The sequence below is a fragment of the Physeter macrocephalus genome, chromosome 5 (assembly GCF_002837175.3).
Source record: "Physeter macrocephalus isolate SW-GA chromosome 5, ASM283717v5, whole genome shotgun sequence".
Taxonomy (NCBI): domain Eukaryota; kingdom Metazoa; phylum Chordata; class Mammalia; order Artiodactyla; family Physeteridae; genus Physeter; species Physeter macrocephalus.
The window spans coordinates 7,056,573-7,079,443 of NC_041218.1; the positions used below are offsets into that span (position 1 = coordinate 7,056,573).

Below are 22,871 nucleotides of genomic sequence, written 5' to 3' on the forward strand. Positions count from 1 at the left end.
GCGCCCCGCCCGCGCCCCGCTCCCCGGGCAGCGCGGGGAAGCCGTCGCCCAGCAGCGCGCCCCCGCCGCGGCTCGGGGGGCCGCCCGCGTCCTCGGGGGGCGCCGGCAGCGGGGCCAGGCTCTGCGGGGCGGGCGGGGGCTGCGGCGGGGCCGGGGGCGGGTTCTTCACCATCAGCAGGCTGTCACCTGGGGGGGAGACACGAAGAAGCGACATGCTGACACGGCTCGCTCCAGGACTCACGCCGTCCCTGCAAGGGGGCCCCGGGCCTTAACTAGTTCCTCTGCGGCTTCCTGCGAGTCACAGGCTAGCCGGGCCTCAGCTCCTCTAAAGGATGAGGGGATTGAACACGGCAAATGGTCACGTTCCCTGTGCTCGAGGGTCCCCCAACCCTCGGAGCTGCAGCGCCACCAGCTGGAGAGCACCTGAAGCGGGTCACGCAGGTGGCACGCAGTTAGGATAGGAAACACCCCCAGATGCCGGGAGCCGGTGGGCGGAGGAGCGGTGCTCTGCGGAAGTCCCCTTGGAAGGCGGAATCGCCTGGAAACAATAAGACTTAATTGTATTCTGATGTTCAGTGCTAATTTGCCTCCGGGAGAATCTCCCGACTGGAGGGAGTGAGTTTGCCAGAACCTATCCCAAGTGAAAAGCCTGTCTGAAGGCCTACAGGAGGGGAATGCAGGGGGCCGGGCGCATAACCACCCTGCGATTTATGTCTCCACTAAGCAGGCAGCCTTCCGCCTTGTACAGCGGTGGGGTCAGCTGGGTTGATACGAGTCCCACCCTGGCGCCTGACCCCACCTGGCCGCGGACCACATGTGACTGGCGCTCTCCACGTCCTCGTGTGGAAGTGGCTGCCCAGCCAGCCTCCCCAGGAAGCGCCTGTCTCGCTCCTGCGATGATGCCCTTTCCCGCATCCCTGAGTCTCCAGGGTTCACGGTTCCACGCTACCTTGGGGTCAGTGGGGCACACAGCCCAGGCTCTGAGCATCAGAGCAGCGATCTGAGGCCCAGGACTCCGACTTCCAAGGCACTACGGGGCTCGCTGACTGTATTTAGCAGCCTTCTCCTTCCTTCACCCTCCATCGCCTCCCCGATGCCCAGTTCACAGCCCTTTCTTCCCGCAGGAGCCCCCTCCCCGTGACGCGTGTTCCTTACGTGACACTCCTAAACAGACTGGGCCCAGCCTGCCCCCCTCTATCCCAACCGACACTGACCAGGCAGAGAACCATTTCCACAGGACACGGGCCAGGACCCAGGGGCCGCCGTAACTCTCCTGGCCTCAGTCCAGGATGTCACGCCGTCGGGCCTGCAGGTTTGGCTGTGCTGTCACAGCTGCACTGGGGGCCTTGCTTCTCCCTCTACCCGACTGGCTACTCTCACTCCTTCGTGGATGTTATTCCCAAGAGGACCCTCAAGGAAACCACGTGCACGTAAACCTCCATCTCAGGGACTGTTTCCCAGGAAACCCAAGCCCAAACAATCCTAATCCTACTCTGATCATTCTTCAGACTCGGAGTGAGCACCAGACCACTTCTGTCCGCTGCCTCCCTGCGCCCCGGCCCCGCCCTCGTTCTCCCTCCTGACCCAGCCCAGCTCCTGCGGTCCTTCTGCTCCCCTCTCCTCTGCTGGGCTTGCCTGGGAGACCCCCATGCAGTGACAGCACTCAAGTAGCTGAAGACTGCTGGAGAAGAGCACACACCTCAAACCCTGGCGCCCTAGCCCATGACTCAGCATGCCCCACTTTTCCACTCCCCACGCGGATTACGTCACACCGTCTCCTCCCGCCTCTAACATGAGGACTAACTCCAGAACTCACTGGCCAGTAACTGATTCAGATACAAGCACGGGACCTTGTTCTGGCCGATGAGGTGTGTTTGCTGGGAGGCTTCCGGGAAAGCGTCCTCACTCCTTGGAGACAGTGCAGGAAAAAAGACGGCCTTTCCTTTCCCTCTGGGTCTGGAGGTGAGGCCTGGAACAGCTGTGGCCAGCTTGCTCCATCCACACCAAGGATGACCAAACAAGCAGTTGGAAAGAACCTGGGTCCTTGATAACATAGCTGCATCCTTGAACGAACCAAGGCTAAAACTGGACTACCTCTTAGTTACGTAAGGGAATAAATGTCTTTATTCTTTAAAGCAGTTTGAATAGTCAATCAATTGTACGTATGTAAAGAAACCCCAGTAAAAACTCTGGACACAGAGGCTCCGGTGCGGTTCTCCTGTAGGCAATATTGTCACTCATCACTGTGCGGGGAGCATGACACTCCCGACTCCACAGGGAGTAGACAACAGAAGCTTCATGCTTAGGACCCTCCCGGGGCTGGGCCTGCGGATCTCCCCTTTCAGCTGGTTCTGATTGGAATCCTCTTGCTCTAATAAGACTAATTGTAAGTATAGCACTTTCCTGAGTTCTGTGAGTTGTTCTAGGGAATTACTGCACCTGAGGCATTAATGGAGACCCCTGAATTTGCAGCCAGCTGGTCAGAAGTGCGGGTGGTCTGGGGACCCTCGAACTTGCAGCTGCTGTGTAAGGTGAGAGCAGTCATGTGGAGAACGAGGTGCTTCACCTGTGAAGTCTGGCCTAATTCCAGGTAGTTGGCGTCAGAAGTCCTTGCAACCTGTAACTCCCCAATCCATCTAGCCCCAGGCTCTCCAACTTCAGACTCCTGTGTTCATCTGTCTGCTTGACATTGCTACCTGGATGTCATCTCGAGTTGAACGGGTCCAGAGGAGAACACCTAATTTACACAGCTGACCTGCTGCTTTTCCAGGACTCACCATTTCAGCAAACGGCACCACCATTCGCCCAGTGTTTCCGGATCAAAACCTAGGAGTCGCTCTTGTCTCCTCATCCGCCACAGACAATCCATCAGTTACACTGACAACCATCACCTCCTGACCTGCTCTCTACCCACTACATTAGCTCCTACATGGTTTCCCTGCTTCTGGCTCTTTCTCCCCACCCGACTCCAGTCAATTCCCAAACTTACGTTTTAAAAATGTAAACCGGATCATGTCACCACTGTGTTTAAAACCCTCTGTTAGTCTCCTTTCACATTAGAATAAAATCCAGATGCTAACCTGGCCCATAGGTCACACGTGGTCAGACTCCTCCTTGTCTATTGCTCCAACCTCATTCCCTACATGGCCTTCCTTATGGCCTTCCCTTCCCCAGCAGCCCCATGGTTAGCTCCTTCTCATGATCTGGACACGACTCAAGTGCTTCTTCCTTTCCTGCCCCGCCTCCCATCCTCCTGTTTTCCCTGAGTCGTTACCCTCAGAGCATCTAGCACCCCGACTTTATCTTGTCTGCTTGCTTATCGTCCATCGCTGCCCCACAAAAGGAAAGGCCCTGGTCCTCCTTCACCACCCATTCCAAGTGCCTGTAGTACTGCATAGCATAGAGCAGGCACGAGGTAAATATCTGTTAACTAACAGAGACTAAAAAGGGCTGGAATCACTGTTTTAACCAGTTTTAACCCAAGGCAGCACGTGGGAATTTCAGGAGGGTGCTTTCAAATCGTGTCCTGTGATTTGCGAGTGTGTTTTGAGTGCTGGCGTCTGGGTAGGGTGGTCTGGCCTGAGGCTCCCCACTCTCTCCAGAAGCACCCAGTAGCCACTGAACTCCAAACTCCTGTTCATACTTCCTGCTTCAGTGGAGCCCCGTGCACATTACCTCTGAGTGAACCAGACTTTTTTCCTGTCTTACACCAACTATCAGAGAGCAGAGAGTAATACCCACTCATTAATATATAAAGCCAGGAATCCTTTTTACTAAAATGTGATGTCCAGTTAGGCTGACGTCTGACTTTGAGTTAAGCAGGACACCAGGTCTTTCTCTCTTGTTTATGGCAGGGCCAGGGAAGGGGGTCGGCATGAACATGTATATATTTCTGTGTTTACTCTCTAGCCCTGCCCCCTCCCCTTCCAAGCCCCCTGCAGAAGACTGACACATGATGCCACGTGTTACCAGAAGTCCACCTGGTTGTCCTTGGCAACCACAGCACTAGGTGAGTTTTAAACCTCAAAGAAATCACAGGTGAGATACTAATTTCACATTCCAACATTAATGAGCGGAAGGCAGGTTCATTTTGGGAGAAAGACAAGAGGCTCTGATATGAGGCTCTAGTGACTGGGCGGGCAGGAGAAGCATTTCCAGATACCCCTCTCTCCCAATTCTGGGCACTTCTTCCCAAATGCAAAGTTTCTAAGGCCTCCCAGAGACAAAACAACACGAGGCTAACAGTTCTATGAGTCGCTCGGCATGTTCGAACGGGAGAAGGAAAGCGTTTTGGTAATTTGCAAAGCCTGGCGATTTCTGCACGAGTTTCTCACATTGTTTTCGCTCACAACCACGCAGGTCCCAGGAAAAGGCTCCTTGAAGCCCACACGCTCTTAGCCAAGTTGGAGAAATCGGAAGGTAGCGCTGAGGGACAAAGATTTGGGCAGAGTTTCCTGGCACAATGTTTGATGATCTGGTACCCCTGCCTTCGGGGCCAGGGCTAGTAGTGGTGGCCTGAGTGCTGCAGAGGATGGGGCAGCATCAACCGCTATCACTTCTTCCTGCCCTCACAGGCCGTCCCCTGGATGTCCCTGTCACAGCCCACCCTACCAGCAGGTTAGAAAGAGGACAACTGAAATTCTGTTTTAGACAAGGATGTGCCCTGTCCCTCTGCCATCCCCTGCCCATCGCTCTGGCCCCGCTCTGCTCTTCCAGACTGAACTAAGTTTGTCTCACAGAGAGCGAGACCCGCTCACCTGGGTTTTAAATGTCCCTTCAGATTCAGAAATAACCCATGTCCTCAGCTCTGACATGGACGTCGAGCTCTTAGAGGGTGTCAGGAATGTGAGCAAGGAACATGTGACTAACTGTCCCTTCACCACCCAATCACCTAGAGGACATTAAGCCAGCTGTTTCAGTGGTACTGGCCCTGGCAAGGAATGTGAGCCTGATGCTACGGGTTACCTAGTCCACCAACACACGCCAAAGGTCCTCAGCCAGTAAGGGAGCTTCCAAAAAGACCCAAGAGACCCACGTCAGGGGAGCTATTTGGCCTCACACTTGTTGGCAGAAAAAAATCCCCTCTTCCTATTTGAGCTTCAGGACCTTCCCAGTTACTCCGGGGCGCCAGCTGCCCTGGGTGCCCTGGTGAGTGTTTCCCAGCGTGTGAGCCACCTGCTGCTCAGGCCCCACTGCCTCAGCTCGCTCCCAGCCTGCTCGCCTTTCCCTGCTGTTTTGGGGCTGAATTATATCCCCCCAAAAGATACATCAAAATCTGGACCCCCCCAAGTACTTCAGAATGTGACCTTATTTGGAAATGGGATCTTTCCAGGTGTAGTTAAGATGAGGTCGTACTGGAGGAGGGCAGGTCCCTGATCCAATGTGACTCGTGACCTTATGAGAACACAGGCCGTGTGAGGACAGAAGATTGGGGTGACGCATCCACAGACCAAGAAACACCAAAGATCACCAGCAAACACAGAAGCTAGGCAGAGGCAAGGCAGGGCTCCCCTACAGCTTTCAGAGGGAGTATGGCCGTGCCGACCCTTTGATTTCAGACTTCAAGCCTCCAGAACCGTGAGAGAATACATTTCTGCTGTTGGGTATTTTTGGTAAGACAGCCCTAGGAAACTAACATGGCTGCCATCCTCCAGAAGGAAAGGGGACAGTGTTCTGATACAGGCCTTCGAAAAGGCTGCCGTGACAGAACATCACCCTATAAGGGGCTGGGCTGGGTGAGCAACCATCCCTGTGGACAAAACACCCAGGGACCCCGCTGGGGGCACCACTCACCGGGGCCAGAATCTAATCCGAGCTCTCCTTCCATGGAGTCGCGAGGGCCCCACGGGTACGGCTGCTCCTCCTGCTTTATCCATGACAAGATGTCGTGTGCGGAGATCAGAGACTCTGTTCGGGGAAAGAAGGCAGTTTTAGAGCCTGTTCCTTTCCGCCGAGCATCCCACCAAAAGTTCGAGCACCGCCACGTGCAGAGCCCGCTGCTCTGCTCAGAGGGCGTGTGGCAGGTGGGCATCCCCTTCCCCTTCCGTCAACAGCCTCCCCAGATGGGACCTCGCTGGCGCTGCTGCCAGGGAGGAGGCTGTGTGACGGCAGGGCCAGGATCGGAGCCCAGGTCTTCTGGCTCTGTCCTCGGAGCCCCAGGGCCACCTGCGGGGCCAGGCCGGACGGGAGCCCGGCCTCTGACGGCCCACGGGACCAAGGGAGGAGAGGTCGGCCTTCCACATGGGCAACGGCAGACGTGGTGGACAAAGGTCATTAACAGGAACTGCAGTGGACACTGCCACCTCTCTGTCGGGAGGGTGCTGCTTTCTCTTCTGCCCTGGACCCCTTCAACGGCCCCCCTCGTGAAGTTGGAGAGATGACAAACGACACGGAACGCTAGATTTTACAGCTGCTTCTTTTCCTGGTGTGCGGGGTTGCATGAGACTTGGGGGTCACAACCAGCAAACAAGATGACACTGGCCTCCTCCAGCTCTGCAAGCATATGTGAACACACAGGCACACGCGCGCACACACAGTGCACACGGACACAAGTGCACACGCCCGCGCGCACACGCACGTGGGGCCCGGGAGACATCTAACTACTTACTATTCACTCAAGGGAAATTCCAGGAAATGTAAATTACTTTCTTTCTTTCTGTCACAGAAATATATACGACTTTTAAAAGGCTTTTTAATTGTATTCAGAAATCAGTGAACTCACTTCAGTATCAGTTCACTGACAGTACAAATTATCAGTGTAATGATTCCGTTAGAGAAATCCTCCCCACTTTTCTAATAGTGAGATGCCAAAATGTGTACAAGTTCGCCGCCTGAGGAACACACTGTAGTTTATCCCCCGGGTCTTTCCCTGGCCTTTGACCCAAGTGACTCAGTCGGATTGGCGTTCTGGCAGTTACAGAAGTCATCCTCCCCGGGCTCCGGCGGCTCGCTCACCTGAGTTGGGGTCCGTTGGAATATCCCTCTCCGCCAACTCCTGCTGAGCCCACACGCACGGGGGGTCTTCCTGTTTGATCCGGGACAGGAGGTCTTGGGCAGAAGCTGGTGAGTCTGCTTGTGGGCACAGAGCGGCAAAGGTGTCAGGGGACACGGAAACGCCCGCAAGGTGGTGCTTTAAGTCTCTCGTGTCATGCAATTAGTTCTTTTCCCTAAGCATTAGCAGTAATTATTCTAGTTAATTAAAGCTTTAGGTCAGCTTGGCCTCAGCTGCTGGAGCTTTTGCCGCAAATAAGTGGATACTACAGGGGGGTGACGTAACAGTGATGTCATCGAGAGAGCTTTCCTGTCCTTCAGGAACTTAACTCCTTCAACCGAGGTTCATGCCTGAGGCCCGGGCAACACCGTGGAAGGAGGTCTTCCTCCTGCAGGGACCGTCCAGGAAAATGACACCTTCCAGGAAGCCTTTTATCTTAACCACCTTAAGGGGATTTTTCTAAGATGTATCCTACACGTTCTTTCCTCTGCAGAGTCTATTAAACCTCCTTTACCCTTTATTGCCTTCTTATCTCTTAAAGATCCCTCTGAAGCACTGTGATGCTCTTGAGGAACGGCCGGATGAATCGGGAAGTGGCTTTCCTCTGCTTGGGGGCTGCTATCACTTACCTATGAGTGTGAGGCTTTGACTAAGGGGGATGAGGCTTGTGGAGCTCTAACTCGCGGATAAGTAAAGAGCTACAGCGTGTTAATATATCTTGTGACGGTTAATATTATGTGTCAACTTGCCTAGACCACAGTACCCAGATACTGGGCCAAACATTATTCTCGATGTTTCTGTGTCGTTTTTTCGTTTTGAGGAGTGCAACAAGACTTTGAGTAAGGTGGACTGCCTTCCGTAATGCGGGTGGGCCCCGACCCACCACCGACGGCCTTAATGGAAAAAGACCGACACCCCAAGGAAAAGAGAATCCTGCCGCAGACTGCCCCGGCGCTCCAGCTGGCGGAAGCCAGCTCCTTAAATTCGATCACCCAATCAGTATCTCTGTACACACATGCGCACACACTCACCCTGCTGACTGTTTGGAGAACTCTGACTAATAACTACATATCTTCTCCAACAGAGACCTCACGTACAAAGTCCAGCCGGAATGCCATCGAAGAGGAGCTATCCAGACCACCTGACAGGGCTGCGGCCGTGCGGGGCCTGACACAGAGGCAGCAGCCGTAAGTGCTTTTGCTTAAAACAACGCAAGCCCTTCCCAGTTGGGAGCAGGTCTCACGGACCCACAGATTCCCCCACCCACGGGACCTGTAAAATGCCTCACGCTCAGTACTTCTGCAGATACTGCTTTCCAAGGGAAGAAAGGAATAGTTAAAAACTGATATTACAAAGAAGAGAAAACAGAACGGCTAAGGCCAGACGTGCTGGCAACGCGTCCACGTCGTGCGCCGGGCCTGTGCCTCGTGGGAAGCCGTCTCTCCGTCCATCCTGGGCCCACAGTCTTCCGTTTTCAGCCCAGGCCTCTGGCCTGGCACACACGTCAGACAACGCTGGGCGCCTGCAGGCCACGATGGACCTTTCCTCTGCCACCCGGCTTGGGCGGCCAGTCAGCTCACTCACCGGTGATGGACTCCGTGGGGATGGCTCTTTCCTCCAGGCCCCGCTGAGCCCGGGCACACAGGGCCTCCTCCCGCTTCACCTGAGAGGATGCGTCCTGTGCAGGCACCAGGGGCTCTGCTCCTGGGGACAGAGAATCACATCGTTTGGTGCCGTTTTCATGAATGACTGTCAGCTGGACGTTCTCGGGGGCAGGAGCACAGCCGACAGCACTGGCCAGGGAAGAGCACAGGGGTCTTGGGTTTCTATGGGCAACTCTGGGGAAGCCCCAGGAGCAGAAGGTCCTGGGAGCAGAGAGGCGATCGACATTCAGGACAAGGGGGTAGGCCGAGCCCCAGAGCGAGGTGTGATAAGGCTGGAAGAGGGTTCCAGAAACAGCCCAGGCTGGGGGGGTGCTCATCAGGACAGGCCACAGGTCTCCCTCCGTGTGGGAGACATTCGTCCTTGTCCTGCAACCCGGTCAGGAAGAGCGGGCCCGACAGACAGACAGACAGACAGACACACACACACACACACACACACACACACACACACACACACACCCCCCACACACACACACACACACACACACACACACACACGAAGTTAGTCTGGGCAAAGGGCAGCAACCCAGCCCCATTCCTGGATGCATAATGCACAGCACCCTTCTGCATAAAAGACAGTAACATATCTTCCATGCAGACCCCATGACGTGACCACAGGGGCATGTTCCTCTTATGAGGGTCTATGGTGTGATGTATAACACTAGCCTCAGCAGGAGACAGCAGGAAAGAGACCACATGAGGAAGTGGAAGACACGGATCCTGGTTTCACCTCTGCCCCCGGCCCAGAGGATGAGTCACTTGCCCTCTCTGGCTCTCTCTGGCTCTCAGCCTGCTCGGTCATTCCATAAAAAGGCCACAGTGGTCCCTGTTCTATCTGGCACAGGGATGGATGATAACTCAGTCAAACGGTTGAGGTTACATTGCTTTACTGTGAAAGGTTACCACAGCTGCTGACCTCAAACATCTGCGGTACCTAAGACAGGGAAGGAGCCATTTAGAGGAAAGGTCCAGAACAGGCAAATCCACAGCAACCAGGGGCTGGGGGGTTACAGAGAACACGAGTGACTGTTCATGGGTGTGGGGTTCCCTATGATGAACACGTTCTGGAATTATAGATAGTGACGATGGCTGCACAACTGGGTGAGCTGAATGATACACTTCAAAAGTGAATTGCCAGCATGTGAAGTATATCTCAATATAGAGAGAATGGGGGGAGGGGGCTGCCGTTGAGCTACCTTCTAGGGAAGTTTCGGTGAATACGCCCGCCACTGAAAAGGGAGGAAGGGCATTGGGCCCCGACGGGTGAAGGCTCCTGGGAAAGGCAGAGAATACAGTTCAAGGACCGGACTTCACCTGGCCCAACAGCGCTCAGGAGAGCTGAGGTCCCGAGAAGCCTCGTACCTCCCATCACCAGGTGTGATGTTCTCGGGGAACTGGATCCCCAGAACGTAAGATCTCCCTCGAATGAGGAGAAAGCCTTGGAGGGTAAGTCTGCCTGCGATGGGGCGTCTGTGAGAACGGGGTGAGGATACTGAAGAAGACAGCCAGGCACGAAGGCGTCGGCCATGCACCCCACGCGTACCACGCACCACGCAGAGCCCCCTCTGCCCGCCTCCCTAGGCTGGAGCCGCACTCAGGTCTAGGACCCCCATCAGGCCTGGGAGGCTGCAAGCCCCCCCCCCGCCCCCCGCTTCCTCTTCTCTCCAGCTTACCTGGGCACCTCGAGCTACACGGTTCTGACCCAAAAGACAAACATCTGTGGTGCGCTTTCTGGCCCTGAAACTCTTCCTGTAGGTGACCGCCAGATTTCAAGGGTGGCAGAACTGGCCCCATGAACAACTCAAGAGAAGCCCGCCTGGAACTCATGCAGGGATGGCGGTGCTTCTCTCCCACCCCGCCCTGGACCTAGGGCCGCCTTCGGCTGCCGTCACCTGTGTCTGGATCCATCAGGATTTCTCTCTCTTCTGGGTCACGCTGCTCCCACACGCAAGGCTCTTCCCGGGGCTCAGCCTGGGGCGGAGCATCTGGCTTGGACACGGGACCTTCCGAGTCTGGAATGAGGTGGAAGGGAAGGAAGGGCTGAGCGAAGCTGATCAATGGGCCCCGATCAAGGGCGATGTGGAGCTCTCCCCTCCCCGCCCCCCCAACCCCAGCAGTCCTCTAGGTGGTGGCCGTTATGTGAGTACGTCAGGTGATCTCTCACGAGGAACTATGCAAACAAGTCAACAGAGTCTCCAGTTTCTGGTGTGGAAACAGCTGGGCTCTGAAAGCCAGCAGCAGAGCGACTGTGGCTTAGCCGAGGCGGCTGGGAGGTAGCGCGTAGTGACGCTGTTTGGCTGTAATTCCAAAATGGTAGCAGCACGGGGTTCCGTCCCGCAGTGATAGGCCCTGTTTTTACTTTCCGTTCTGTTCTAAACCATTCTAACTTCCTAGCAGACAAGCAAGTCGTTTCTTGAGCCTCCGTGAGGTATACACGTGAAGCACCTCGCCCGGGGCTGGTGCGCCACGGGTCGAGAAGCAGCTCGGCCCCACTCCCGGGGGGCTAGCCGGGCCGGGGGGCGCCTTACCCAGGGACGCCAGGCTTTTGTAGTTCTCCTTCACCAGGTTGTTGTAGAGTTCCTTCTGCCACTCGTCCAGGTTCCTCCACTCGTCCTCCGAGAAGTAAACAGCGATGTCCACAAAAGTCACCGGGACCTGGGCCAACAAGACTTTTAGTCCGGAACGTCCTGCTTGCTCCTCCCCCAACCGACCCCTCATCAGGGGCACCGGGCCCGCTCCATCCACGGCCCCGTCCTCCCCACCCTGCCCGGCCTGCTTCCGCGGAGTCGGTCCGCTCTGTTCCTGATCCTCCTGTGCCTCCGGTAACAATGACGGTCGCCACTACACCTTTTAAAAATTAAGCATTCAACCACATCTTTTGTAATTTCACTTTTAGGTAAACTGGGTACCTGAAGGTAAAGCTTTTGGCATTCAGGGCGACAGACATGCAGTAGGTTCCCGGAGTGCGTCTCAGTGAGCCAAGTACAATAAAACCCTGTTACGGAACCTGTACTTCAGTCAGGTCACCCCTAGGTACACAGTCGCGTTTTTGTCACTAAAACTTGCCCGTGCTAAGGCTCCGGAATCTTCATCTGTTTCATGCACCGCTATATCCCAAGCATCTAGAAGCATGTAGTTTGGAGTCCATCAATATTTGCTGAATGTGTTGAATAGCTGTTGCCAACACCAGGAAGGTCCCACTGTGGCCCGAGTCATCCAGCGTCCAACGTCAGTCACGTGGTGTTCAAGGTCATCTAATCTGCTCCATTAAGCTGTTATTTCAGTTCGACAAGGATTCTTGTCTGTACTCGTTTCAGTCACTCACCATCATGGCCTCATCTCGGACAGAATTGTTCAAGATGGTTTCACTTCCAAGACTTCAATACCTGAGCTTCACTTCTCTGACCACATAGCCTTACCTCCTACCACTTTCCCATCCCTGCTGGACCAGCCTTTCCCTCTCACTCTGAAATCCAAGCCCTCAGTTCTCCCCAAGGCCCTAACCCTAGTCCATCGGTCCCTGTACCTGACACATGGCACCTCTGTGTGAATAAAAAAAGCAGCACTCTTGGTGTCAGGCCTGCTGGTGCACTGCTTGGTAAGTGGGCAGTGCCCGTACACAAATGATAAATGCCAGCCCTGGCATCAGGTGCTCATCACCCTAAGGGCGACTGGGCAGGTGCCATGTGCATACCTGTATGTCACCCACTGACTGATAGCTCACTCCCATCTTTAGAAACGGAACAAGAACTCCTAATTCCCTGGACCTTCCACCAGACTTCGGCAAATCCCCAACCTGGGAAAACGGATACAGACCACTTTCTTCATTTTAATTCTCTGCTCTGGATAAAAGTCACAAAATTCTGCAGGTGACAACCGCCACACACTCGGGCCTCTTGGCTCCAGGCTGCTTCGGAAGCCTTTTGGTGATCTTGCTGACATCTCCCCGTGTTCCCCGGGAAGCTTCTTTCACACCCTTCCCTCTCCCCAGTGCTCCCCGGGCCTTCCGCCATCTCCTCTGGTCTCCCCTTGATGGCAGGTCGCGGTTGGCAAACTCCCATATCTGCCCTTCTTCTTGCCAAGCCAGCACCCCCGCCCCCCCACATGTGCCCTTCATTTCTCCTCCTCCTGCCTGTGAAACTCATCCCAAACCACCTTTTCCCTTTGGCGTTTTCCGTCTCCCCCGGTTCCCCCTTCAGGACCCCCAACCCGAGAGGAGCCCCACTCAGCTCTGCCACCACAAATGAGCCTTCTCTTCCCCTTCACTTGACGCGTCCCGAGACACACGTTCTGTGCTTTCTTCCCAATCCAGGCATCCTTAACCCCCGAAATCTGTCTATGAGCATCCCCTACTCTCTGGGACCACATCCTGAGAGGTCATCAGCCTCCTGCTGTTAGCTTTCACCCCTTCAGACCTCTCTGAAAGGTCAGACCACTGCTTTCCTCCTGCTTGGTTTCCACGAGCACGCTGCCTCCTGCCCGCCCGGTTCACCCGGTCTTCTGTGCTGCTTCCCCGGGACCATGGTTCTGCCCTCACCCTGCCCTGTTTCCTCACTTTCCCCTTGGCAGTTTCATTCTTTTCACAGGTTCAGTGGTTACCTCTTTGCAGATGACACTCTTCAGCTTTCCTTCCTCCCTTCAAAGTTCACATTTCAATAGGCTTATGAGTGGCTTCATTTATTCATCTTTTTTTTTAAGATTTTTTTTTGATATGGACCATTTTTTTTAAGTCTTCATTAAATTTGTTACAATATTGCTTCTGTTTTATGTTTTGTTTTCTTGGCCGCGAGGCATGTGGGATCTTAGCTCCCCGACCAGGGATCGAACCCACACCCCCTGCATTGGAAGGTGGAGTCTTAACCACTGGACCGCCAGGGAAGTCCCTATTCATCTTTTAAGTACCTCAAACTAAATGTACCCAAAACCAAGTTTATTATCTTTTCCAACACACCAACTCCTCTGCCTCCCCTTCACCAGTCAAAACTCCAGAATCACAGTCCCACAATTGGAGACAGGCATCACTCTGCAAAAACCTCACTCTGCTAGGATGCAGCAGAACTCTGAGACATGGGCCAAGATTGCAGGGAACCCACAGCCTAGCCAGACAGGAAAGAATATCCATGAATTATCCATGAACAATTAACCAATTAATGGAACCCACGAGGCACAGAGAAGCTGAGAGACAGCAGCCTTAAATTTGAATCTGACAAAGAGAATGCATCTAGCAAGGCCAAGAGTCTACAATGAATTAAAACTATTGCCAGCGAACAATTAACCAATTAATGGAACCCACGAGGCACAGAGAAGCTGAGAGACAGCAGCCTTAAATTTGAATCTGACAAAGAGAATGCATCTAGCAAGGCCAAGAGTCTACAAATGAATTAAAACTATTGCCAGCACAGGGAGATCACCTCTGTGCTTTGTGACCAGGAGAGGGGTGGGATAGGGAGGGTGGGAGGGAGGGAGACGCAAGAGGGAAGAGATATGGGAACATATGTATACATCCAATAAGAAATAAATCAGGAACAGATAGAATGGTTTAATTTAAAATCACTGAAAGAATTTTAAAAATAGGAATTTTAAAATCCATTAAATCCCACTGTTCAATTTGACAACAGGTATCAAAAACCTTAAAGCAGGGCACACATTAGTGGCTTTAGCCATTCAATTTTTAAACCAGAAAAAAATACAAAAATTATCTATAAATCTGTTATTTTCAAGAACATAAAATTTTAACTACTTTAACTGTCCAATAATGGATTGTTATATGAAATATACATCATCTTATCATACAGTGAAATACTATTTTCTTGTTAAAATTAATTAATAATTAAGGAGACTACTTAATGACCTAGGGATTTTCATAACATATTAAATGAGTAAAGAAGTTACAAATGTGCAAATGTGCAAATTGTTTAAATAATAATTCATTTATTGAGTAAAAAAAAAAAAAAAAAAAAAAAAAACTATTGCCAGCAACATTAATTAACATTCTCATGGTGCTTTATGGTTATGGAGGTTTTAAAGTATGTCTGAAAATTCTTTGACAATCCCTTCAAAAAATAAAACCTAATTTTCCTCCTCTTGAGTGCAGGATTGAGTGACTTGCTCCTAACAAATAAATAAAGAAGTGATGGTGTACAATTTCTAAGACTGGGTCATAAAAGACATTGTAGCTTCCATCCTGGTCTCTCTTTCTGGATCACTCACTCTAGGGGAAGCCTGCCGCCATGTTGTGAGAATGCTCAAGCAGCCTTGTGGGGCAGGTCCAAGCAGCGAGGAACTGGCTAATAAGGCTTCCTGCCAACGCAGGCGAGTGAGCATACTGGAAGCCGATCCTCCAGCCTCAGTCAAGCCTTCAGATGACTGTAGCCCCGGTCATCAGCTTGACTATAACTTCACGAGACTCTGAGCCAGAACCACTCAGCTAAGCGGCTCCTGAATTCTTAACCCACGAAAATTGTAAAATGATAAATAATAATTTTTTTTAGGCTGCTAAGGGTTGGGGTAATTTGTTACATGGCAATAGAGAACTACTACAATGAGCTACACAGTGTTGTCCCATCAACGAAATCAGTTAATCCTCACAACTCCACGAAGTAGGCGTATTATCATCTTCAGGTTACGGACGAGAACACTGAGGCTCAGAGAGACCGCCTGGGAATTTACTTACTACATTACTTACTTATACTTCACTTCTTTCCAAAGAGGAACTGAGGAGGCTCAGAGACAACACAAAACATAGCGGACCTGCGGTAGGAAAACCGGCACGTGGCAAAGCCAAGATTCAAACCCAAGCCTTCTAATTCTGGACCCCACAAACATTCCATTGTTCCGTGAGGGCACGTGTCAACTCAAGACCCCCAACGCCTGGCCCAACACACAGAACGCACAGCAGGGCCGGGACGCGGCACCGAGTTAAAATGCAGAGTGCAGACAAGGGCAAAGGGCAGCGTGGGAGGAGATGCCACCTATGCCGCACAGCAATATGTTAAATAAGCCGAACTCTACAAAAACGAGGCCCTGGGGGCTGCAGTGGTGGGGGTGGCTTAGGGAGGAACCAAAGCCACTGTTAGAACTCAGCTCTGCGTGGCCTCAATGGATCACTGTCCAGCACCTCCTCCGGCAAAGCCACTGGGTTGGCTACCAGACACAAAGACTAAGAAGGCCCGGTCCCTTACGTGGAAGCGTGAGCCCTCCAGCTGGAGAGTCATTCGGCAAACATTTCTGCTATAAGCCAGGTACTGTTGTAGGCACGGAGACACTGCAGTGAACCAAGCAGAGGGAAACCAACCAAGAGACCAAAAAAAAAAAAGTAAGTATTTAAGATGCCTGATGTTATAAGTGCTTTGGAGGAAATGAGAGCAGGGACCGAGGAAAGAGTGTGCTGGGATTGGGTGGCCAGGAAGGGACAGCGATCCAGTGACAGCTGAGCAGAACCCCTGATGGGAGCGACGGGGCGGGGGCCCTTCAGAGGAGGAAAGTCCTTGCCATGGGACCGTGGGGAGCAAGGAGTGGGCAAGAGGGGGTGAGGGGGAAATGAGGTCGGATGGGTGGGCCAGAGGGAGGCGGCCATTGACGAAATGGGGGCTTTTATGCTGAATAAGATGGGGAGCCATTTGGGGGGGTTTTAAGCAGAGCTGTAATATGACTGATTTGTATTTCTTCTTCCTCCTTATTGGGGGTACGGGGGCAGGGAAGAAAGTTACGAATATTTATTTTTTTAGCCTCGCTGTGCAGCATGCGGGATTTTAGTTCCCCGACCAGGGATTAAACCCGTGGCCCCCGAAGTGGAAGTGCGGAGTCTTAACCACTGGACTGGACTGCCAGGGAAGTCATGACTGACTGATATTTTTAAAGGATCACTCTGGCTGCTCTGCTGAGAATAGACTGTATGGGGGCGGGGCCCAGCATGGAGACAAGAGGACCAGGGAGGAGGCCGTGGCAATAATCAGACGGGAGGAGATGATGGCTTCAACAGACGAAGGCGGGAGCCGTGGAGGCGGGGAGGAGTGGCCGGGCTGTGCATATGTTTTGAAGAAAAATCAGATGGTATTTACTAATATAGCGGAAGTTGGGTGTGAGAAAGAAAGGAGAGAAGGATGACCCTAAGGCCTGTGGCTTGAGCAGCTGGAAGGATGCTCTCGTCTTCGACGGAGAGGAGGACGACTTTGAGAAGAACAGGGTTCAGGCAGAAATCGGGGATTCAGTTTGGTCGAGTTAAATCTAAGATATTTACTGACATCCTGATGGAGATGCTGAATTAACAGGAAGGAACATGACTCTGCATTCAAGGAGGAAGTCTGGGCAGGATACAGAGACAGGGCGGGAGGGAAAGACTGCCTTTGAGGGTCGACAGCATCTAAAATGCTGAGCCTGGATGAAATCATGAGGGAGGGAGTGTAGAGAGTGAGCAGGTCAGGACGGAGCCCGGGACCACTCCAAAGACTAGACGTCAGGCAAAGGAGGGGAAGCAGCAGGTAGTGATGCAGGAAAAGAACCAAGGGGTGCGGGGATCCTGGAAGGCAGGCCAACAGGTGTTTCAAGGAGGGAGGGGTCTCCTGCATGAACTGCTGCTGACAGGGCAGGGAGATGAAGACTGAGGCTTTAATACCATGGATGTCATTAGAGCCTTGGCAAGACCACTAGGATGAAGAAGTGGCAGCAAAAGCCTCAACCACGTGGGTTCCAGGGAGAATAATCCAGTCACCAATTTACTGGAATACCGAGAATAGAGGAACGTGTTAAATGTAGACCACAGACGATGCAACAGCAGAATCCAGAGAGTGAGAAATTCCACAGGACAGATGGCCTAGTTTCTTCCACAGATAAACTACAAGGAACAAACGAGAGAGACGAAGGAGGAACTTACAGATTGAAAAGACTTAAGAGACACAGGAAGCACAGTGTGTGGACTTATTTAAGTTCTGATTCAGGCAAACTAACAGAAAAAATATATGATATTTTTGGAAGAACTGAAAATCTGAACACTGACTGGATATTTGAGCAGGTTGAGATCTTTGTTATGGTAGTGATAATCTTGAGATTATTACTTTAAAAAAAGAGTCCTTACCTTTTCGAGCTACCTACTGAAATATTTACAATTAAAACGACTGCTGTCTGAGATGTGCTTCAAAATAAAATGGGAGGGGGATGTGGGTAGGGAGTTAGATGAAACAAGATTGTCCAAGAGCTGATAAGTGCAGAAGCTGGACGATGGATTCATGAGGGTTCATCACACAACTCGATCTACTTTTGACTAGGTTTGAATTTTCTGTAATAAAAAGGTTAAAAAAGGGAGAGAGAGACAATGAAGAAAGAATTGGAGATAGCAAGTAAAGAGCGCTCTAAAGAGGAGCAGAGAAATGAGGTACCACTGGAGGGAGTTTTTTTATTACAGAGACGGGCGACGCTGCAGGTGGAGATGAGCTAGTGGAGGGGGAGGAGGTGACGATGCAGGGGACAAAGGGGAGATGCTGCGTGACTTCCTGGAGCAAGTGAAGGGGTGGGGTGCGAGCCCACGGTAACAGGAAGGCAGAGTACACGCAGCTGCACGTGGAGTCTCCGGAGGGTGACCCCATCTTCTCAGGGCCGTGCTGACTGAGCCCGCAGGCTTGATGAGCCGGGGACAGCACAGAGAAAACGGAACAGGAAATGGAGCGCGAATTCTGAACTGGGAGGAGGGCCCACCGGAGGGCGGGGGTCATGACTTAAGTGACTCTGGTCACTTGGCGTGGTTTGGGTCAGTCTCCGACCGTTCAGAGGAGCAGACACAAAGATAACCAATGACAAAGGGTCACTTGCAGGTGCCAAGGGGAAAACCCAAGCGTGAGGAGCTGTCGGAATCTGCGGACGCCCAGACACCTGGGGAGGGACTGGGAACAGTGAGGGCAAAGTCTCCCAGGCAGGACCTGCGGGCTCCGCGGGGAATGGCTGGAGGCCAGCCTCGCCGCGGTGGAACATTCCAGACAAAGTGGTCAGAGTGGAGGCAGGCTTTGGGAAGAAGACACTGAAGTCAGGCAACAGGGAGCCAGAGACGCTTGTGAGAAGGCCCGACAAACAGAGCGCTGTCCACGGGGGCTGCTCCTCTCCGCCATCCCTGCCCCTGAGGACCGCCACTTACCTTGGGGGCCTCGCCCTTGCTGCCCGGGGGCAGCCGCAGGATCCAGAAGTTCCTGTTCCTCAGCAGGTTCTCCACGTCCTCCAGCCGCCTCTGCAGCAGCCCGTACTCCTGCAGCAGGGTCCCCAGCACCGCCCACTTGCCCTCCATGTGGTTCCCCAACTCCACGGCCGTCTTCTCGCAGTCGGCCAGCTTCTTCTCGGCCGTCCCCGTCCGGCCCTCCAGGTTTAGCAGCTGGCTGGCCTGGGCATCCACCTTCCTCTCCACGGCCTGGATGGCGGCCACCACGGTCCAGAGAGAGATCTCTGCCGTGGGCAGCTGGGGCTCTCTCATCATGCGGTCGGGGAAGACGGGTGCCCTATCTGGGAAGGGTGGGAACTGAAAAGGCATTGGTCGCCGGGCGTCCATGTCCCATTCCTGAGCCTGTGCGAGGAGGGAGAAAGTGACAGCAGGGATGAGACCCTGTGTGAGGAGGCAGGGTGGCCTGAGAGCAGGGGACAACTCATCAAATGCCGCAGAGTCTCGCTCTCCCGCCCAGCCCCTGCCTCTCAGGCTGTGGTGTCCCTTAACATGCCAGCAAGAGCTCGGGCAGCTGCCCACCCAACCTTCCCACTCCGCACCTGCAGGAGTCAAGCTGGCCACTAGTTTACCAGCCCACCTTGACCCTTGACAGGTCAAGGCTGTGGACCCCAGCCTAAAATGTCACGAACCACTTTCCTTGGTGAGCCCATCTGTTCTCTTCATGGGCTAGACTTAGTGATGCACTCGAGAGCTGCCCAGTGTTTGCTGTTTCAAAGTAAAAATGTTCATGTCAGTCACCTGCCCCTAATCTTCCCAGCGATGTCTAAGCAGGTTAGGGCAAGAATGATTCTCTATCTCTGCTTTAAAGATGATGAAATAGAGCCACAGAGAAGTGGCCAGTCATTCCACAGCACCTCGCTGCACTGTCAACTGGAGTAGTTCTAGGTGCTGCGGGTGACAAAAAACACAGTTCCGGTAACTGGGCTGCCACCCTTCCCAGGAGGGCTGCGGCCAAGGGAGACACCGGGACCCCGAGCAAGAGAGCAGACGAGCAGCTCTGTCTCCTTAGGTGAGTACGTATTCATATTTTCCAACATAAAAGTGGGTTTGCCAAAAAATGGCATTCACTGAGGAGAGGAGGAGGGGACATCTCTAAGAGGAAGAGAAGACCTCCCAGCGCCCTCTGCTTCCCAGGGGGGAGGGGTACCTGATGGTCCCGGCTGTCTGGTACTCCCCCGGCTCTGGGTCCTTACCCTGGAGGGCGAGGTCCCCTGGGTGCAAGTTAGGAGCTGAGCCCTATGACCAAGAGTGGGGTGGTCACTGTGCACTGGTGACCTGGGAACTGGCCCCATACCGTACCAGCACCCAGGGCTTACTGGACAGCAGGGCTGAAACGGCCTCTCCTTGCCACATGGGACGGGAGGAGGTGTCATTTTCTGTTCTCTCCGTTGCTGCTGAAGAGGCCCTCAGGCTGGGTGAAGTGGAGACCTGTTACTTAGAGGTGAGCTGGGCAGGTAGGGACAGGCATGCTCACTGCCCTCTCTAACTCAGAGCAGCTGTGACAGCCACGGAGGAGCAACACCCAGCTTCCAGGGAATCACTCCTGACATGGAAGAAAGGGCAGCAGGGCCTGGGCCCCAGACCCTGCTCCATAAGAGGCAGTAATATTTCCAGCAAAGCCGTGTACTGGGTCTCATTCAGGCATCATTCCAGCCTGGCCTACAGAAGGGGGCAAGGGCTGATGGCGGAAGTTCAGAGAGTCACTGGGCCCAGTTTACTTTTTGTAGGTGTTGAGGAAGAAAAAATTTCCTTCTACCCTTCTAGGTTCTTCGGCTGGTCTAATAGGCGAATTGACATACGACAGATTAACACGAGAAAAACAAAGTTTAAAAACATGTATACCGGGGCTTCCCCGGTGCCACAGTGGATAAGAATCCTCCTGCCAATGCAGGGGACACGGGTTCGAGCCCTGGTCCGGGAAGATCCCACATGCCGCGGAGCAACTAAGCCCATGTGCCACAACTACTGAGCCCGCGCTCTAGAGCCCTCGAGCCACAACTACTGAAGCCCGTGCGCCTAGAGCCCGTGCCCCGCAACAAGAGAAGCCACCGCAATGAGAAGCCTGCGCACCACAACGAAGAGTAGCCCCCGCTCGCCACAACTAGAGAAAGCCCGCGTGCAGCAACAAAGACCCAACGCAGCCAAAATAACTAAATAAAATAAAACAAAAACACAAACAAACAAACAAAAAAAACCACGTATACCTCCTGTATACCTGGGAGAGACCCAGAAAACTGAGTTACTCGCCAGAATGGCCCAGGCCACTACCTTAAATACCATCTTCAGCTAAAGACAGAAGATGATGTTGGGGGGTGGAGGAGTCAGTCACAGGAGGTGACCAGGAAAAGAACAGGACACAAGGGTATACGGGTTTATGCAGATGTAAGTCCTTGCCTTCCCCATTGGTAAGAGTTCTTAGAGACACTGAGTCATGCTCCTCTCCCTGGTAGAGCGACGGAGATTTCTCTTTCACAGAGGGAACTCCTACTTGGTTTTCAGAGCTTCTCCTGTGCCTGCAGCTTCTCTAAAATAACCATCTTAAAATAATCCTTACGCCAAAGAGGCATATTTTGGGGTGGCAAATTCTGCTCCCCTACACAGGTTTGGAGACCTAAAGCTGAAAAATGATCAAACAGGACACAGCAACTCCTGGCCGACTTGTCAGAACCCGGCTGGCTGAGAACCAGGCCAGGGACAGAGGAGGCTCCGCGGGGTCCAGCCCAGGGTCAGCTCCCACACTCTCCTCCGGGCAAAGCTATCCAGGCCTCTCTCAGCATCAGGTCCTCGTGTTTTACACCCCGCTCTGGAGCTCTGACTCCGGAACTGGGATCCTTATGGACCTTTACGAAATGACTGGTGCCTATTCTCAACCCCAGAGGCGCTGATTTAACCGGTCTGGACGAGGCTTGGGCGTCAGGAGTCTCAAGCTGCTTAGGTGCTTCTAATGTGCAACCAAGTTTGCCCACCGCTGGAAGGAGGGCAGAATCACCTCTCAGCGGCCCCTTCCCTCCGTCACAGCCGGTGCCGGGGAATGGTGAATCGCTCGTTATGCTCGGTGAAAGATGGCCATACAACGTTTAAAACATCTTTTCGTCAGAGTGGCCGCAGTGAGACCTGACGAGGTACCCTGCGCGCCCACGTCGCCGGCCCGGCGCGAGTGCGGCCGGCAAGCCCCTCGGCGAGCCCGGGCCGGGGTGGGTGACGCGGTCACGGCCCCGCCAGGGCCCGGGGACCGCGCGTTCCGGGCCCCCCGCCCCGCGGGGCCTCCCCGGGCGCCGGCTCTGGGCCCTGCCGGCACGCGGCCTCGGGCGCCCTCCGCTCCGGGGCGCGGGCGGGGCCTGCGAGGGCGCCGGGCCGGGCCTGCCGCGCGAGCCCCCGGCGCCCCGGCCCACCCGGCCTCCGTCCCCGCCCCGCGCGGCCCGGGCCCCCAGCCGCCCGGCGCCCCGCCCCACCCCCACGGCAGGCGGGCGGCCATGGCGCCGGCGGGGGTGCACCCACCTGCATGGGCGGCATTCCCTCCCCCCCCGGGCGCCGTCACTGGGCCCTGCCGGCACGCGGCCCCGGGCGCCCTCCGCTCCGGGGCGCGGGCGGGGCCTGCGAGGGCGCCGGGCCGGGCCTGCCGCGCGAGCCCCCGGCGCCCCGGCCCACCCGGCCTCCGTCCCCGCCCCGCGCGGCCCGGGCCCCCAGCCGCCCGGCGCCCCGCCCCACCCCCACGGCAGGCGGGCGGCCATGGCGCCGGCGGGGGTGCACCCACCTGCATGGGCGGCATTCCCTCGGCCATTTCCCCGCGCAGCGCCGGCTCCTGGTGGCAGACCTCCTCCGGGGGCAGAGCCTGCGCCCAGCTCCAGCTCCCGCTGTCCAGCCCCAGGCCCTGGATGCCCAGCTGCTGAGGCTGCGGCCGTGTTGACACAAACTGCATCCTGGGAGCGCTGTTCCCCGCTCGGGCCGGCCAGGGAGAAGAAGAACGTTTTCCAGGCGCCTTCCCCCTCGCCGGGGCCGGACAGCTCCATCTACA

At 54.4% G+C, this 22,871-nt stretch overlaps 1 protein-coding gene across 2 annotated transcripts in view; it reads right to left on the reverse strand.

The window, feature by feature from the left end:
* Positions 1–22,871, reverse strand: part of ZNF282 (zinc finger protein 282) — a 26,039-nt gene extending 3,168 nt beyond the window's left edge. For both annotated transcript variants that reach the window (XM_028489627.2, XM_055084756.1), the window contains exons 1-8: positions 22,611–22,871; positions 18,779–19,198; positions 11,184–11,310; positions 10,548–10,667; positions 8,576–8,695; positions 6,955–7,068; positions 5,794–5,907; positions 3–186 (exon numbers count right to left, since the gene is read on the reverse strand). In XM_028489627.2, coding sequence (XP_028345428.1) covers positions 3–186; positions 5,794–5,907; positions 6,955–7,068; positions 8,576–8,695; positions 10,548–10,667; positions 11,184–11,310; positions 18,779–19,198; positions 22,611–22,775 — 1,364 coding nt within the window. In that variant the 5' untranslated portion in view covers positions 22,776–22,871. The remainder of the gene's footprint in view (positions 1–2; positions 187–5,793; positions 5,908–6,954; positions 7,069–8,575; positions 8,696–10,547; positions 10,668–11,183; positions 11,311–18,778; positions 19,199–22,610) is intronic.